The sequence below is a fragment of the Hemitrygon akajei genome, chromosome 5, assembly GCF_048418815.1.
Source record: "Hemitrygon akajei chromosome 5, sHemAka1.3, whole genome shotgun sequence".
Classification (NCBI taxonomy): domain Eukaryota; kingdom Metazoa; phylum Chordata; class Chondrichthyes; order Myliobatiformes; family Dasyatidae; genus Hemitrygon; species Hemitrygon akajei.
Genome location: NC_133128.1, coordinates 78320127 through 78337967, shown reverse-complemented (window position 1 = coordinate 78337967; position 17841 = coordinate 78320127). Strand labels below are relative to the sequence as shown.

Genomic DNA, 17841 nt, shown 5'->3' with positions numbered 1-17841 from the left:
CACCTGTGTGAATCTTCACAGTAGCCGCAATCCCATGATCTGTGACCGAGGTTCCCACCTGCTTCAAAAGGACGGCAATCAGCCCATGAAGACAGGATGAGCTGCCTCAACTACTGTTGCCCAGTTGCACTCACATCTATCAAACGGAAGTGCTTTGAAAGATTAGTCATGGCTGAAACAGAGGGATGTGGCCTCCTCCGCTCAGCATCTTGTTTACAAATGTGTAGTTGCTGGCGGATAAGAGAGGATCTGAGGGCAAGACTGCTGCATCAGAAGCAGATGAAAGTCTGGTCAATAGTATGCTGAGTCAAAATGTGGTTAACTCCAGATATGCCAGATGCTGCAGTCAGACCAGAAGTGGTGATGATTCACAGAATGGACTGAACTGTGGACTCTGGTAAGGCAAAGGGAGGAGGTCTGTGTTTTCTGGTTAACACTCGTTGGTGCTCCAACATGACGGCTCTGTTGAACTCATGCACGTCCTGAGTCGGAACACCCAACGGTCAAATGCTGTCCATTCTATTTACCTCGGGAGTTCTCAGTCCTGATCCCTGGCCACGTACTAAAGACCGGTGCTGACCAACTAGCTGAGATTTTCACAGAGATCTTTCACCTCTTGCTTTGGCAGTGTGTATTACCCACCTGCTTTAAGTAGGCTTCATTTATACAGGTGCCCAAGAAGAGTATGGTGACCTGCCTGAATGACTATTGCCCAGTTGCACTTGTATCTTCAGTGATGGTGTTTTGAGAGGCTGGTGATGAAATATATCAGCTCCTGCCTGAGGGGTGACTTGGATACATTCCAATTTGCCTACTGAAGCAACAGGTCCACAGCTGAAGTCATCCCATTGACTCATCACTCAATCCTCGAACATCTGGACAGCAAAAACTCAGCATTCAATACCATCATCCTCTCAAAACTAATCAATAAACTCCAAGACACTGGCCTCAATGCCTTCTTATGCAATTGGATCCAGCATTTCCTCACTTGTAGACCCAGTCAGTTTGGATTGGTAACAACATCTCCTCCACAATCTCCATCAGCACAGGTGCACCACAGGGTTGTGAACTTAGTACCCGGCTCAGCTCACTATACACCCATGACTGTGTAGCTAAGCACAGCTCTAAAGCCATCTTCAACTTTGCTGATGGCAACACCGTTGTGGGTCGTATCAAAGGTGGTGATGAATCAGCATACAGGAGAGAGATTGAAAGTTTGGCTGAATGGTATAACAACAACAAGCTCTCACTCAATGTCAGCAAGACCAAGGAACTGATTATTGACTTCAGGAGAGGGAAACCAGAGATCCATGAGCCAATAATCGTCGGAGGAGCAGAAGTGGAGAGGATCAACTATTTTAAATTCCTGAGTGTTGCTATTTCAGAGGATCTGTCCTGGACCCAGCACACAAGTATAATTGTAAAGAAAGCACGGCAGTGCCTCTACTTCCTTAGAAGTCTGCGGAGATTTGGCATGACATCAAAAACTTCGGCAGGCTTCTAGATGTGTGTAGTGGAGAGTGTGCTTGCTGGCTGCATCACAGCCTGGTATGGAAACATCAATACCCTTGAATGGAAAATCCTACAAAATGTAGTGGATTCTGTCCAGTACATCACAGGTAAAGCCCTCCCAACTATTGAGCACATCTACATGAAATGCTGTCATAGGAAGGCAGCAGACATAGTCAGAGATTCCACACCACCCAGGCCATGGTCTTCTTGCTGCTGCCATCAGGTAGAAGGTACAAGAGCCTCAGGACTCGCACCAGGTTCAAGAACAGTTATCACCCCTCAACCATCAGGCTCTTGAAGAAAATGAGATAATTACACTCACTTGCCCAATCATTGAAATGTTCCCATACAAGCGATCTCACTTTAAAGACTATCTCACTATTTCATGTTCTGATTATTTATTACCATTTATTTATATTTGCATTTGCACAGTTTGTCGTCTGCACTCTGGTTGATCTTTTATTAATCCTGTTACAGTTACTATTCTATAGATTTGTTAAGTATGCCCACAGGTATACGAATCTCAGGGTTTTATACAGTGATGTATATGTACTTCGATAATAAAATTTACTTTGAATTTCTGAACTTTGATTTGTAATTTGTTTATGACCACGCAATGTCAGTGGCTCTCACTCTACTTTGAAATACCTGGACAACAACAAAATATACAGCATACTGCAATTTATCAATTACAGCTTGGCATTTAATTCCATCATCCCATCAGTATTAATCACCAAGCTTCTAAATCTAGACCTCTATACCTGCCTCTGCAACTGGATCCTCAGCTTCCTCATTAGGAGACTACAGTCAGTGCAGTTTAGTAATAACTTCTCCTTGCTGACATTCAACTCAGGCTCACCTGAAGGATGCGTATTGAGCCCTCTGCTTTACTCTTTCTACACTCATTACTGTGTGGCTAAGCATTAGCTCAAACACCATCAATGAATTCACAGATGTTCTTGGGAGATCCTCCGATGATGATGAGGAGGTGTACAGGAGAGACACAGATCAGCTGTTTGAGTGGTATTGCAACAACCTTGCAATCAACATCACCAAGACCTAGGAATTGTCTGTAGACTTCAGGAAATCGAAGTCTGGAGAAGAAACACCAGTCCTCATTGAGAGGTCAGCTGTGAAAATGGTGAGCAGCTTCCAATTCCTAGACATCAACATTTTGCAGGATCTATACTGGGTCAAACACATTAATGAAATCACAAAGAAGGCAGGCCAATGGATCTACTTCATTAGGAGTTTGAGGATATGTCAAAGGCTCCTTTCACTTGCTATAGATGTATGCTGAGAGCATTCTGCCTGGTACAGAAGTTCCAATATGCAGGACTGAAGGAGGTTGTAGAGGGCTGTAGGCCAGCCAGCTCCATCACAGGCACAAGCTTCCCCACCATCAAGGACATCTTCAAGAGGTTCAGGGTGGCAGTATCCTTCACTAAGGACCTTCACCACCTGGGAAAAGCCGCTCTTCTCGTCACTTCCATTAGAGAGGGTAAAGACCCACACTCAGCAATTCAGAAACAACTTTCTCCCCCTCCACCATCAGACTTATGAAAACTTCCTCATTATTCCTTTTTTTGCACTGATTTTGTATTTTATAACTTTACAGTGTATTGCTGTTGATAAATATGCTTCTGATTCTGAGAGTCTAAGACCAGAGGACACTGGTTTAAGATGAGAGGGAGGAGGTTGAAAGGGGATATGAGGGGTAAGTTTTTCAGACAGATGCTGCCATCTTTGATGAGCTGTCAGTGGAGGTGGATGAGGTAGGAACAATGACTAGATTTACGAGGCATCAAGACAGGTACTTGAATGAGAAAGATATGAAGGGATATGGAATTAGCAGAGGCACGTGTGGTTACTATAGAAGGACATGTTGGGTGACATAGGCACAGTGAGAAAGCATCTGTCCTTGTGCTGTACAACTCTAACCTGTAAAAAATTCTAAACTGACAATTGCATTAGAACTTCAATTCTGCTGTCAACTTACAACAAGACAAGAACTAAATCCGGGGCCTTTCTGTAGCAGGTACCTCACACAGTGCACTTACCAGATGAGTTATACAGAGCTCTTCCATTTCATTCCATCACTAAACAGCATCCAATTTAAAACTGAATACAAGTCTAGCTTAGTGGGTAGCACAATGCATTACAGTACAGACAACCTGGGTTTAATTCCCACCGCTGCCTGTAAGGAGTTTGCATGTTCTCCCCGTGACCGTGTGGGTTTCCTCCCATGATCCAAAGACGTACTGGTTGGTAAGTTAATTGGTTATTGTACATTATCCTGTGATTAGGCTTGGGTTACATTGGGGGTTTGCTGGGTGACGTGGCTCAAAGGGCCAGAAGGCCCTGTCCCACACTGAATATAAAAAAATTAAATAAGGTCTGCCAATGACAATAAATGAGCCATTTAACTGAAGGGGAAGGCAGAATTCTTTTAATTCAAAACACTCCTAGCTTTTATTTAACTAATACACTGTTACTTCTTTCGATACACCAGTCCCCTTCAAAATGTACATCAATATCTCACCGCATTAAAAAACCTAAGCTCGTAAGTTTCCAAATAGCTCAAGAGTGAAGTAATTAGATCAGATCCATTTGGCAGCTGCTTGACCTTGGGTCTGTCGATGGAACAGTGGCTTCCCAAGATCTCCTGGTTCTGACAAGCTCTCTCTGCTGATTTCATTTCATGCATTTTGTTTTATTTACAAAGGAACCTTTCCAGTGGAGAAGAATGTATAGTCTTCAAGCAACAGAAACAGCAAGACTATAGCATTTGTGATGAAATAAGCTATTTCTCTATCCAGAGCATTTCACATTCAATGGAACTAATTATACAGCAAGCCATCTAGCTTTTGGGAACTTTTAATACTAAAGCTTCCTTTTATATTACATCCATTGGTAATGAAGCACAACTATTAAATACGTGGTTTTATAAAAATATAAAATGATATACATTAAGGGTTATGATTTTATTTATCCGAAGGATGGTCAAAAATTAGTTTCCTCCTACTGCAATTCTAATTTTAGATAATTTGCCTTTCGGAAAGGAAAATAAGATGCGCTCAGCAGGTATTTTACAGTCATCTGATCACAATGTTGCAAATATAAAGTTAGATAGGACACTACACTGGCTTAAAATGGATAAAAGGAACACAATTCCTTTAAGTATTGCCACATTTCCTCTGAAGTCGTAGGTCAGGTTGAGATGCATCCAAGATCACTGAGGGTAGTTAAAAGTGGAAACTGAGAAGCTACAAGCCATAATCATCTGATTCACTTTAGCTTCTACAGTTTAGAAGGCTTAAATATCGATGTTGCTATAAGAAGATTATTCAATAGTTGCATCACTAGAGACAATCTGTCCACACACTCAGCCTAAGCTGGTTCTTTATAGATCAATCCAGTAGGAGCCATTCCCCTCCTCTTTTCCCAACACACTCCAAATATTTGTCTAACTCCCTTATGAGATACGCAAGACACATTAATGAAGATAAAAACAGAGGAACTAGAATCAAATGAGACTTCTTGACTTGGCAGGTAATCTAATAAGGGTGAGACTTGAATATAACAAGGTAATCTTGTCCCTTCCATGGCTTTTCTTGCACTAGGTAGCTTAACTCAACTGTGGTCGAAGAGTGTACGTTAATCTAAATTATGTAGTTTGTAAAATTGGCCTGCTTGCATACTTCTAGATAGAATGGCCCATAAAGTCAGCAAGGATATTTGTCTTGATGAAGATACAAAATCAGTAGGTGGAAAGATAAAGTTTAGCCTCAGTTTGTGCAGCTAGTAGTAGTATGGTGTTCCTGATGGGCCGTCTCTGGGCTGAATCTCATAAGTTATTCTACAGTCTCTGGACTGAATCTCATACATTATTCTATAAAATGAATGCTTGAGAAAGTTTCAACTAAATCTGCACCCATTGTATTTCTGGAAAGGGCATAAAATACATTTGCTTATATCAGCCCTGAACTTCTGCCAATCACTTCAGAATCAGGTTTAGTATCATCGGCATAGGTTGTGAAATTTATTAACTTTGCAGTACAATGAAATACATGACAATATAGAGAAAAAATAAATAACCAAATTATAGTAAGTATATATGTATATAAATAGTTAAATTTTAAAAAGCACACAAGAGAAATAATATAAAAATAAAAATAAGTCAAGTAGTGTCCATGGGTTCAATGTCTACTTAGGAATCGGATGGCAGAGGTGGAGAAGCTGTTACTGAATCACTGAGTGTGTGCCTTTGGGCTTCAGTACCTCCTCCCTGATGGTAGCAATGAGAAGGGGGCATGTCCTGGGAGATGGGGATTCTTAATAATGGATATCAGCTTTCTGAGGCATTGCTCCTCGAAGATGTCTTGGATACGATGGAGGCTGGTACCCAAGATGGAGCTGATTAATTTTACAATTTTCGCTAGCTTCTTTTGATCCTGTGCAGTATCTACCAAACCACCCCCCCCCCCCAATACAATACAAGACAGTCATTCAGCCTGTCAGAATGCTCCCCAGGGTATATCTATAGATGTTAGAGTGTTTTTATGTGACAAACCAAATCTCTTCAAACTCCTAATGAGAAATGGCTGCTGTCCTGCCTTCTTTATAGCTGCATCGATATGTTGGGACCAGGTTAGACCCTTGGAGATCTTGACACCCAGGAACTTGAAATTATTCATTCTCTCCACTTCTGATCCCTCGATGAGGATTGGTTTGCGTTTCCTCGTCTTACCCTTCCTGAAGTCCACGATCAGTTCTTTGGTCTCATTGATGTTGAATGCAAGGTTCTTGCTGTGACACCACTCAACTAGCTAGTATATCTTGCCCTCTCATCTCCATCTGAGATTCTACCAACAATGGTTGTATCATCAGCAAATTTATAGATGGCATTTGAGCTATAAGTAGCCCCACAGTCATGGGTATACAAAGAGTAGAGTAGTGGGCTAAGTATACACCCGAGGTGTGCCAGTGTTGATCATCAGTAAGGAGGAGATATTATCACCAATCTGTGCAGATTGTGGTCTTCCAGTTGGGAAGTCAAGGATCCAATTGCAGAGAGAGGTACAGAGGCCCAGGTTCCATAACTTCTCAATCAGGACTGTGGGAATAATGGTGTCCAAGTCCACATGAAGAGCCATTGAGGTAGCATCTGCCATAGATCTATTGTGGCAATAGGCAAATTGCCGTGGGTCCAGGTCCTTACTGAAGTAGGAGTTGATTCAAAGCATTTTAGTACTGCAAATGTAAGTGATAATGGATGATAGTCATTAAGGCAGTTCACACTACCCTTCTTAGGCACTGGTATAATTACTGGCCTTTGAAGCAGGTGGAAACTTCCAACCATAGCAGTGAGAAGTTGAAAATGTCCTTGAATACTCCCGCCAATTGGTTGGCACAGGTTTTCAGAGCATAACCAGTTACTCCATCAGGGCCTGCCACTTTCCCTTCTGAAGGACAGCCTGACATCAGCCTCCGAGAAAGAGATCACAGGATCACCGAGTGCAGCATGGATCTCCACGGCTGTAGATGCCCCTTTCAAAGCAGGCATAAAAGGTGTTGAGCTCGTCTGGTAGTGAAACATCACAGCCATTCATGCTATTGGGTTTCACTTAAGCAAAGTTTAGGAGGGTTAATGGCGCCTACCTCCTTTGCTTGCATCTTCGGAAACAGCTCTATTTCCATCTTTAATATCTCTATTTTTCCCTTTCAGGGTTCTTCTGAAGACCCTGACCTGGAGTTACACGCTGACTTCAGTTCTTTGCGGGAATGGGACCCGCTCTCAGGGTTTCACAATTGGCCGTTGTTCGGCGCACCAAGGGCTCGACTCAAGAGCTCCGCTCACCTTCGGAGGACTGAATTTCCATGGCTCTGGAGACAGGGGAGGTTCAGAAGTTGGTGTCCGAGCAGAAGACTGGTGTGTCAGAGATGGGAGATCTAAGGCTGTGTGCCCAGAGACTCGAGATCTTTGGGCAAAGAGCTCGGAAAAAGCGACGCAACAGACTTTTAACATTGTAAACCAGCGAGCTGTTTGTCTCCCCTCTCGCTGTGAAATGGAGACATCTCATTCTCCCTTATTAGGGGGGAGAGGGGGCGCACGCGTCTATGCTATGTCAAATGTCAGGTGAACAATGTGGCCTTTGGAGTACTGCAAGTCTGTGTTTTTGCTGTTGCCTTTCTCAAGCTTGAGTGCTCAGTGGTGGGTGCTGATGTTTTTTTGCTGGTGGGGGGAGGGGGGGGATTGTTCTCGCTGTCACTTACGTGTGGGAGGGAGGGGAGCTGGGGGGGTACTTTGGGGTTCTAACATTTAACTGTCGTTCATTCTTTGAGGGCACTTCTCTGTTTTCGTGGATGGTTGCGAAGAAAAAGCATTTCAGGATGTATATTGTATACATTTCTCTGACATTGAATGTACCTTTGAAACCATTGAAACTTTGTAGAATGTGATGTCCTGCAAATCCTGCCAGAGTTGACGTACATCCGATGTCACCTCCAATCACACTCTTCGCCCTTGAAATAGCTCTCCACAAGTCATACCTGGTCTTCCTGTACAGAGCTGGGTCACCAGACTTAAATGCCACAGACCTAGCCCTCAGCAGACGATGGACCTCCTGGTACATCCGCGGCTTTCGGTTTGGAAATGTACAGCAAGTTTTCATAGGCACCCACTCATTCACACAGGTTTACATGAACAACTGTGGCAAACTCATCCAGATTCAAAGATGTATTCCTGAAAACAGTCCACTACACCAATTCAAAGCAGTCCTGTAAGCGCTCCCGTGCTTCCCTTGTCCACACCTTCTTGGTCCTCACTCCTGGTGCTGCAGACTTCAGTTTTTGCCTATACTCAGGGAGTAGAAGTGCAGCCAGGTGATCAGACTTCCTGAAGTGAGGCCGTGGAACAGCACAGTAAGCACTCTTCATCTTAGTGTAACAGTGGTCCAGTGTGTTGTTTCCTTTTGTGTTACAAGTGATTTGTTAATGCTAATTGTTTAGTGACTTTTTCAAGCTGGCCTGGTTAAAATCCCCCAAGATGATGGTGAAGGTATCAGTGTATGCTGTTTCATGCATGTTGATCCCATTCCTCAGATCATCTACAGCCCATAGTCCAGGTCTGATGAACAGAATTGGGACATCACTGACTCATTAGTACACCAGGAGGAGTTAATCATGAGGCATACACCTCCAGCTCTGCTTTTGAAAGACTCGACAGTCCTATCCTGATGGTGTGTAGTGAACCCGTCAATCTGAATCAGTGTCCAGTACAGAAGGGGTTAACCAGGATTCCAGGAAGCAGAGACACAAATGGTCCTAATGTCTCTCTGATACAGCACCCTAGCTCTGAGATGGTTGATTTTATTGTCTGGTGACTGTGCATTTGCCTACAATATTGTCAGTGTTTAGATACTTTTTATCTGTGTACTCTCAAAATGGGGATACCTTTCTCTTTATTTTCACTGCCTGCATTGCAGCTGAATCAGACCTCAGTATCTCTATTCCAAGAACTGTTCAGATTCTATGACCCATTCTACATTTAAATGGTTAAATTCCGTAGACTTTAAATGGCATTAATTGGAGTAATGCTGAAACATGTGGAACTCTAATCTCTTTGTGGTAAAATGTTTTATCGCTTCCAAGACAGCTGCAGACAGAACTAAGTGAATATATCCATGGGTTAGTGTGGAATAATGATCACTTGAACTTTATTTTATTTACAATTTTTAAATTTCTCCTCCTGCAGGTCCTCAGAGAGTACAACTCCATAGATGCCAAGAAACCTACATTGCAGAGAATTATGTATGAGCAATAGCTTGAAAACTGCTCCTCAGGAACACCACAGCAATAAACTCTACACAAAGCAAGCCCAAATTTTGTTTTCCCATCAAGTTTTGCTGTGTCTTCAGCTAATCAGATATCCTTGCTGACTTCTCGGTCGAAAGAATCTGGAAGCATGCAGCAAATTATTTTATAAATTGCAGACTTTAGAATATACTTAAATTTACAGCAGTTTCACTACCTGTTATATTACCTACCACAATATAAATTACGGAAAAAAAATATTACCCAGTACATCCAAATCTCACTTCTACCAAACAGAGAAATCTAAATCAGAAATACTGATTTCTGTTTCTGTCTCCATCAATCATTTTTCACTTTGTGTAGAAAAAGACCACCCCTCATCACGCTGCCCGTCATCAACCTGAGATCATCCACACTTACTGTTTTTGCCGTTGTACTGTCTGTGCCTCTAGCGGAGTTCATTAATGAGACTGTGCGAGTCAGTTGCCCAAGAGCTTCTGTACTTTGGGAAAGGCTGTGCTGTGTCTCACTGTCACTCTTCAATGCAAAGAACTGAGGAAGCGGTAACTCTGAATGGGTTTAAAACAAAATCAAAAATTCAGTTGGCATGAAGCATTATTTCCAATATATGCATTTACATAATTTAACATTTCCAGTTTTCTGATGAACTTATTCAATAACCAAGATTTCAAGTTGACAGTTGCTTTAAACTTCTATTATCAAGGCTATTTTCAGCCGTTTTATTCTTTTCACTGTCATGCGCTGCTCCCCAGCAACTCATTTACAATAGAAAGGTCCAGTACCATTGCAAAAGCAAAGAGAAAGGGGAAAGTTGGATTGTGATAAGTAAAATAAAATTACAATAATAAGGATCTAAAACCAAATACTCTTACCCACATATTCCATAGGCAACACTCATCAGCTCTAACTATGGAGATGGTTGGGGGAGTGGAGCGGGGGGGGGGGGGGGCGAGGGGTTAAAGTAGGTGTGTGGAATTGCTAGAAACCTGAAACTGATCAGGCAGCACCTGTGGCGATTAAGTTACATGTGGATAACAATACCCCCTAACTCACCACTTTCGACTGAAATTATGAAGGCCGATTTTCTAAAAATGTAGAATTCAATGCAAAGTTTAAAACTACATCATGCAAGGAAGGAGGAGGATAAAGACCTGGTCACAATGAGAGTGGGATGGGAAATTAAACTGAAGAGCAACCAAAACCTCAATGGTCATTCTTGCTGAATGATGAAAGATGCTCTATCAAGCAGTCATCCAATCTGTGTTTAGTTTCTCCAATGTAGATGAGACCAAATAGTGAGCAAAGCTCTACACTGGAGGAAGTGCAGGTGAGTCACTGTTTCACATCAGAAGATCATTTGGGTCACTGCATGTTGGAAGGGAACAGGTGAAAAGCCCATGAGCTACTACTCCTATACTATCTGAAGAGGAGTGGTAGGTTCAGATGCAGGAATGGTCTAGGGAGCAGCCAAGACAATGGTGCCTTCAGAATGCTGGATGGAGAAGGCTGGGGAATACATGCTTAATGGTGGAAACTCTTTGAAGATGGCATAAATTACAGTGCATGAAATTTATCGTTGAACCTGGAGTCTGGTGGATTGTATGCAGTGATGTTGGTACAGGCTTAAATATTGGCTATTCCACCAGGGATAAATTCTTGAATATAATGTCATGGAATATTTTACACACACTGGAGGGAATGGATCACGTGTTGTATTTTTGACTTTTCAGTTGCTTTCAGATTGTGGTTTTCATATGAATGTATCAAACTATATTTGAATAAAGCAACACACAAAATGCTGGAGGAACTCAGCAGGTCAGACAGCTTCTATAGAAAAAAATAAACAGTCAATATGTTACTGAAGCTGTGACAAAATTCAAATTACATTAATCAAGCTATACTGTGTGTTCAAGAAATTTCAAGCACACATCACTGTTAATCAGTTTATCCTCAGTATCAAAAAATATGTTTTGCAACTAAAGGGTGCAGGGAATCCAAGCATTTATCACCTCATTGCAAGAAGGTTTTGCATCCAAAGACCCCGAAATGTGAAACCGACACAAGATAGAATGAGCTTGCACAAAAAAATAGGTTTCTTCAAATAGGAAGATATTTGCTACAAATATATTGTTCAGTGCTACGATGCCTAGAATTAGATTTAAATAAACAGGCAATTCACAAATAATTCAAGTAATTTTGTGGAAACGGTCACAACCAAGACATGTCCAGATGCATCAGACAATGGAATGGATTAACAAGTGCAACCATCAATTTTAACTGTAAAATACTATCATTCTAAATAGTAATGCAGACAGGTCTGGAAGTAGAAAATTCTGTTGATCTCCTTCTCTGTTAAAATTTTCCAAGATCTTGCAAGGTAATGAACTCAGCCTTTCAAGTGACCACAGTTTCACAATAAAGATTACAATGAGGGAAATCAAAATACACTTTGGATATAAGAGTATGAAAATAAAATTTGAAAAGGTAAAAAATGTGAATAGATGCGTACTGTTGGAATTTGGTATATTGGGGGAAGATAGACCAAGATGAATTCCATAAATTAGTACTAGTTAACATTGCTAATTCCAAATCTGGGCAGACAGGGAGTCAGAAAGTCAACTCTAATTTGGTCAGACTTTCAGACTAGGAAGCTGAGTAGATTCAACATTCAAGTAACCAAGAAGGAGTTAAGAAAACTCAATAGGTTAGGGGAATTAGGTGAAAAATTAATGCACTGTTAATACGGAGAAAATAAAATGAACACACAAAATGTCACCAGCTTCTTTGGAGAGAAAAGCTAATGGGGGGGGGGTACATTTTGGTCTTAAATATGAAATGCTGAGCAAATGTAATATAGTGACCATAAACAGTGAACAGCTTTCCCAATGCTTGTCAGTTTATTTCTGAATATGGACAGGAACCAAATTGCAAATTGTACAAATGTTAAAATGGAGTATTAGAGCCACTGTTCCAGAATTGTGCAGAACACAAGGAATGGAGCTCTCTGGGCACAGCTATTATTATATTGACATGGTAGCAAATATTCTGCACACATTTAATATGCTTTGAATAAGATTTTAAATTGACCGGTGCCAATGAAACCTTACCTATGACTTCTCGATAAGTATAGCTTTTGTGGCCATCTCTCATGGCACAGCCTGAACTCTTGGTAATTTCACTTGACACAATAAAATATACTATTAAAGTAGGTTTCATTAAATCTGCATGACTATTCCTAATTACAGTGGAGGTGACTGGACTTACCTCATCAATCACATCCAGTGTCTGCACTGCTGAAAGCAACTAGAATTGATTTTAAACCCGTAATTATTCTCTTTCACTGCATTTCATTGGAGAAATAGCTCTGCTTCTATCAAAAGCTCTATTTGCTATAGTTTTGGTCATGTCTTCAGTTTGCTGAAGTTCAGGGATGCCTGTAAGTAGGTTTTATTTGCCATAAGACAGCAATGCTGGTCCAAGCTTTGCTATTACTTCTGCCCCATCCTATTTCCAATATTCGTCTTATTGGTTATTGTTTAAGTTAAAGCACCTCCATGAAACAAGAAATTCAGTATTATCGCAGGAATATTCAAGTCAGAAAAGCCGACAAGAGTTTTGCCAAAAGTCTGAGCTCAAACTTCCTGAGTTTCTTCAGCTGCTGAATCTATAGTACATCAGATAGACCTTGGACAAAAGCAGCAATAGCATTCATTTCAATGGAAAATATATTAATTAAAAATTCATTTTGATAATTTTAAGTCTTTGACTACCAGCTAAACTGCTTGGTAAAGCCAGGCCAGTTCTTTTTTCGGCTTGTGTGGCTTGACCACGATAGTGGCCAAGCACTGGGCATGGCTTTGCAAGGTAGTTCTTACCAGGGTATTTAGTTATGCATGTGTTAACAATTAGATGAGAGGAGGCTGGAGATGATGCAATCTGCCCTATGTACATCACAGAATCACCCTTATATAGTTTGGCACCATCTAAGTAAATGCATGCCGAGCAGAATTTCAAAACAATGACATGTTAGCTTATACTTAATTTTCAAAACTACAGGAATTAAACATTTACAAAAGGAGGCCATGCCTATTGATCATTGGTGTCTCTGCTGCCATTTGATGTTGTTAATAGTATTTCTGTCTTCCTTCTACAATTTGAAAATTAGAAGATGAAAAAATTTACTGCTGAGTTCCTTTAGAACAGTAGCTTGGTTGTGGAACCCTAGTGCACATGGGCTGCTCAAACACAGGCATGTTCCATTATACTTAATCACTTCCAATGCAAATCTTGATGTCACTCACTTACAATCCATTTGCATGAATCAAACACTGCAGCCCACTCAAGCAAGAGCAGGCTATCAGAAAGTGGCTGGCAACTGAAAAGGGATAACTCTAACCAGGTGCTTGCCAGTAGAGTATGGGTCCTCTTACAGTTTAGTCTCCTTACGACAATTCCTTATGCTCTGCTCCCAAATATATCGATCTTCTTGGTCCTCTGATATTGAATCTTATCCTGATATTTCAAGTTAATAATGGTTCACTACCACAACAACAATACTACCATTCCCCAGCAGCTTAAGAACCCTTGCCTTTCCCTTTAGCTTCTGACCCCAACCTCCCTCTCCACTTGTGGCTCTGACTTTCCTTTCTGTCCAATCAACCACACCCGACCCCACTCAGTCCATTATAGCTGAAATTGCCTTCACTGAACCCAGGACCTGCCCAATTACTCTCACTGTACGTAAAAGTTTTAGTTAATATACTGGCACAAAAATGAAAGTCATAAAATATGAAACACACTTAATATTGAAAAGGTTGTTCATATTCAAAACTTGCCTAAGCCAAATTCTTAAAGATACACAAACTAGCTGAACTGTACATTTGTCAACTGCTGCACAACCACCATACTCTTCCTAAACATTTTACCCAATTCTAATTAAATTCCATCAGCTAAACAAACACAGCTAACTGCAAATTTCAATCCAATGGAGCAAGAAGTTTAATTTAATGTTCAGCTAGCGGAGGAAAGGTACAATGTTTTGGGGCGCTTGTGCAATATAATATTGCTGTGAAGGGCTCATGCTCAAGATGTTTATTGCCCTCACTGCTTGCAAAAACTACTGCCAAACCACCCTCACCATCAACCCCTACACATACACACACCACCACCCCCCCCCCATCTCCAGTTTAAGTCATGAAATAATTTCTAGCTCTTGTACTTAAAGTTGTCCCACTTAACTGTTTCAGATCTGGCATTAAGTTTCCCCTGTTAATATAAAGTACATCTCAGTAATTTATAAAGTTTTTACAGTGGAACTTTCAGCTCAGAAAAAAGAAGAGTTTGTATGATGAAGTTGCTGGGTTCCTGGTAATCTTTGACACAGAACCTAATGGGTCAAAAACCTGAAATCACAAGCATCTGTTTCTGTAACTCGCCTTGGTTTTAGAAACTTAATATTGGAGTAGTAACAGCATATGCAAATTTTTAGAGCATTGATCTAGACATTAGAAATTTAATGGCAGAGCGAATGCAATTCATGACCTCTCCTTAACTAAGTGCCCTAGTCAATAACACAAATATGCAAGTTAAATTCAAGAAAATAATTAATTCGACTGTGAAGTTAAGGAGCAGCTGTGGCTAAAAAATAAACTGCTGATTCCAAGGCCCCTTGAATTTGCAGACCTGTAATGGGTACAGAAAATAAACTAGCAACAGAGTTTGAGGCAGGGACCAAAACCTGAGAGTCCAGCATCTATAGGAAGAAGTACAGTCGACGTTTTGGGCAGAGACCCTTAAAACATCAATATGGCTAGGTGATAGAAATTTAGATGTTCACTGAAACTTGGGCCACCTCAAAAATGATTGATTAGAGATCCCCTTCCAGAAATTCACATTAAACGAATAGGGATTGGATGAAAATGCTGCAAAGCAAAACTTGCAGCTTCTGCATCAGGCCACTGGTACCATTGACACCCACCAAGCAGACATAAATGTTTAGACCGTTAAGCATTTCAGGAATCCATACAGTCTCATCCTTGTCAAAAGTACCTGCATAATATCTCACCTTTCTTCAGCTAACTGCAAAACGATCATGGGGGAAGGCATTTCGTTGACTTTCAGCATATTCTGAACCATAAATACAATCTCACTGCATTCATTCATACTCTGTCAAAAGCTGGACAGTGAAAACTTCCTTCTATCAAAACATAAAACAGTGCAGCACAGGAACAGGCCCTTCAGCCCACAATGTTGTGCCAAACGAGCTAAAAGGTAAATCAAAAAAGCTCCTAAAAATGAATCCATCCTTCCTACTCAATGCTCATGTCCCTCCATCTTCCTCATTCATGTGCCTACCTAAACATCTCTTAAAGCCTTTTACAGCCCCCCACACCGAGTAACATGTTCCAGGCATTCATCACTTGGAGTACAAAAACTTACCCTTCCCATCCCCTTTGAACCTATTCCCATCACCTTCAATGCATGGCCTCTAGTATTAGACATTCCAATTCTGTGCAACAGATACTCCCTGTCTACTCCATCTATGCCTCTCATAATCTTGTAAATCTCTATCAGATCTCCCCTCAGCCTCTGACTCTCCAGAGAAAACAATCCAAGTTTGTCCAGCCTCTCATGATAGCACATCCTAAACCAGGCAGCATCCTGGTAAACCTCTTTTGCACACTCTCCAAAGCCTCAACATTCTTTCGATAAAGAGGTGACTAGAGCTATATACTATCCCTGTGATTGTTGGGGTCTGGTCATGATTTTGCACTATGTAATTGTGAAAATCACTACAAGGTTACCCTACAGCAAAAGGTCTCAGTAACTGATCAGTTGAATCTAGCAGTGCCAGTTGAAACTACTTGACGATAGCATGTTAAAACTTTTTCTTGATATCATAAAGATTCCACATTAAAAAGGCTCAAAGACTTCAGCATTAGTTGATTGTGAAATTGCTGAGAGAGACATCATCATATTCTGGCTAGCTTTGCAATTAGAAAAGACTTCTGCTCTTCAGCAATTGTCATACTCCTATAACCATCACAAAGCCAACTTTGATCTGGCTGAGAACTTTAAAGAAAACCTTTTACTTCAAACTACATAACATCTGGCTGCAATCTGACAAAATTCCAACAAAAAAGGCACTTGCGTTACAATTTAACCTCTGAAGAGATTAATTAGGTATCAATAACACGACACCACAGTTCAATATGCAAGCCAACAAATTTTGAATGGAGAGAGAATAGGGAAGGAGTTGGTGCCTGTGGTAAGAGTAATGTCACAAACACATTTAGTAATCCTGTCTTTAGGAACTACATTACAATTACAGTATATCTGTGCGCACACAAGTCATTTAAAAATAATATTAAGGAGTAGACTTAGCCTCTCTCCCTGTGGAATAAATTATCACAATTTGGACACTTTGGTTTAAGTGTACAAAGAGAATTTGGGTGCAATTCAGGAAAGGGAGGGTATGCAATTTGAAAGAGATGCAGCTTAGTGTGCATTGGCTTGAATTAAACTGCAGCTGGACCAGTGCCATTTATTCATTAGCTGCACTGAAGAACTGAGAAAGGCTGATTATTCTCTCATGGTTGACAAACACATTTTGCTGCAATGCAAAAGCTGTATTTTAAGAGGAAAAGAATAAATATTAAATTCCTCTAGAGAAACCTAATATACAGTAGATAATAAATTAGAATAATGCAGAGGAAAAAGCCAATAGAAAAACATCTTTAAATTTTAGAAAAATAAACCCTAATTCGACATGGTTCAAGCTCAAGCTGATACAAATCAAATCAATCACAAAAACCCTGCCTTTTGGAACCAACGAATGTCAACAGCTGCCAGAAACAACGGCACATCAAATAGTCATCGCTGAGTCACTCAGATTGTGAGGAAAAGAAAACCAGAGGCCACAAGCACAAGTCAGTCACCAAAAAATTAATTTGGAGGATTTAAGACAGACTTGTTTCACCAGAGAACTAGGATGTGGAACTGCTCACTAATTGGAATGGTTGAGTAAAGATAAAGAGCACTGATGAAGTCAAGATATACTTAGATCAGGAGTTCCCAACCTGGGGTCCACAGGCCCATCGGTTAATGGTAACCCATGGTATAAAGGTGGTTAGGTTCCCGTGACTTAGATAAGTAATAAGGGGAAAAAGTGACAGAAATAAGTAAAGATAGGATGAGATTTAGAGGGGTAGGTGAAGACAAATCTAGCAGGGCATCACAAGCAGTGATGGACCAGTAACAGAGTGGAGGAGGGGCATGACCAAATCTTCCTTTGGAGAGTCCTAAACTATAGGAAAAAATACAAGACAAGAGGGAAGAAATTAAATAGAGACTTGAGAGGTAACTTTTTTTTAATATAAACACAGAGGACAGTGAATACCTGGAACATGCTGCCAGAGGAAGTGGTTGAGGTAGATACAACTGCAACGTTTAAGAAGCATTTGGATAGGTACACTGAGGTGCAGGTCTTGCAGG

The 17841-nt window shown here is 40.8% G+C and overlaps 1 protein-coding gene across 4 annotated transcripts in view; it reads right to left on the bottom strand.

Annotated features, from left to right (window-relative positions):
- reps2 (RALBP1 associated Eps domain containing 2) overlaps positions 1-17841 on the bottom strand; it is a 205703-nt gene that overhangs the window by 108721 nt on the left and 79141 nt on the right. For all 4 annotated transcript variants that reach the window (XM_073045841.1, XM_073045842.1, XM_073045843.1 and 1 more), the window contains one exon: positions 9748-9896. In XM_073045841.1, the coding sequence (XP_072901942.1) occupies positions 9748-9896 (149 nt within the window). The remainder of the gene's footprint in view (positions 1-9747; positions 9897-17841) is intronic.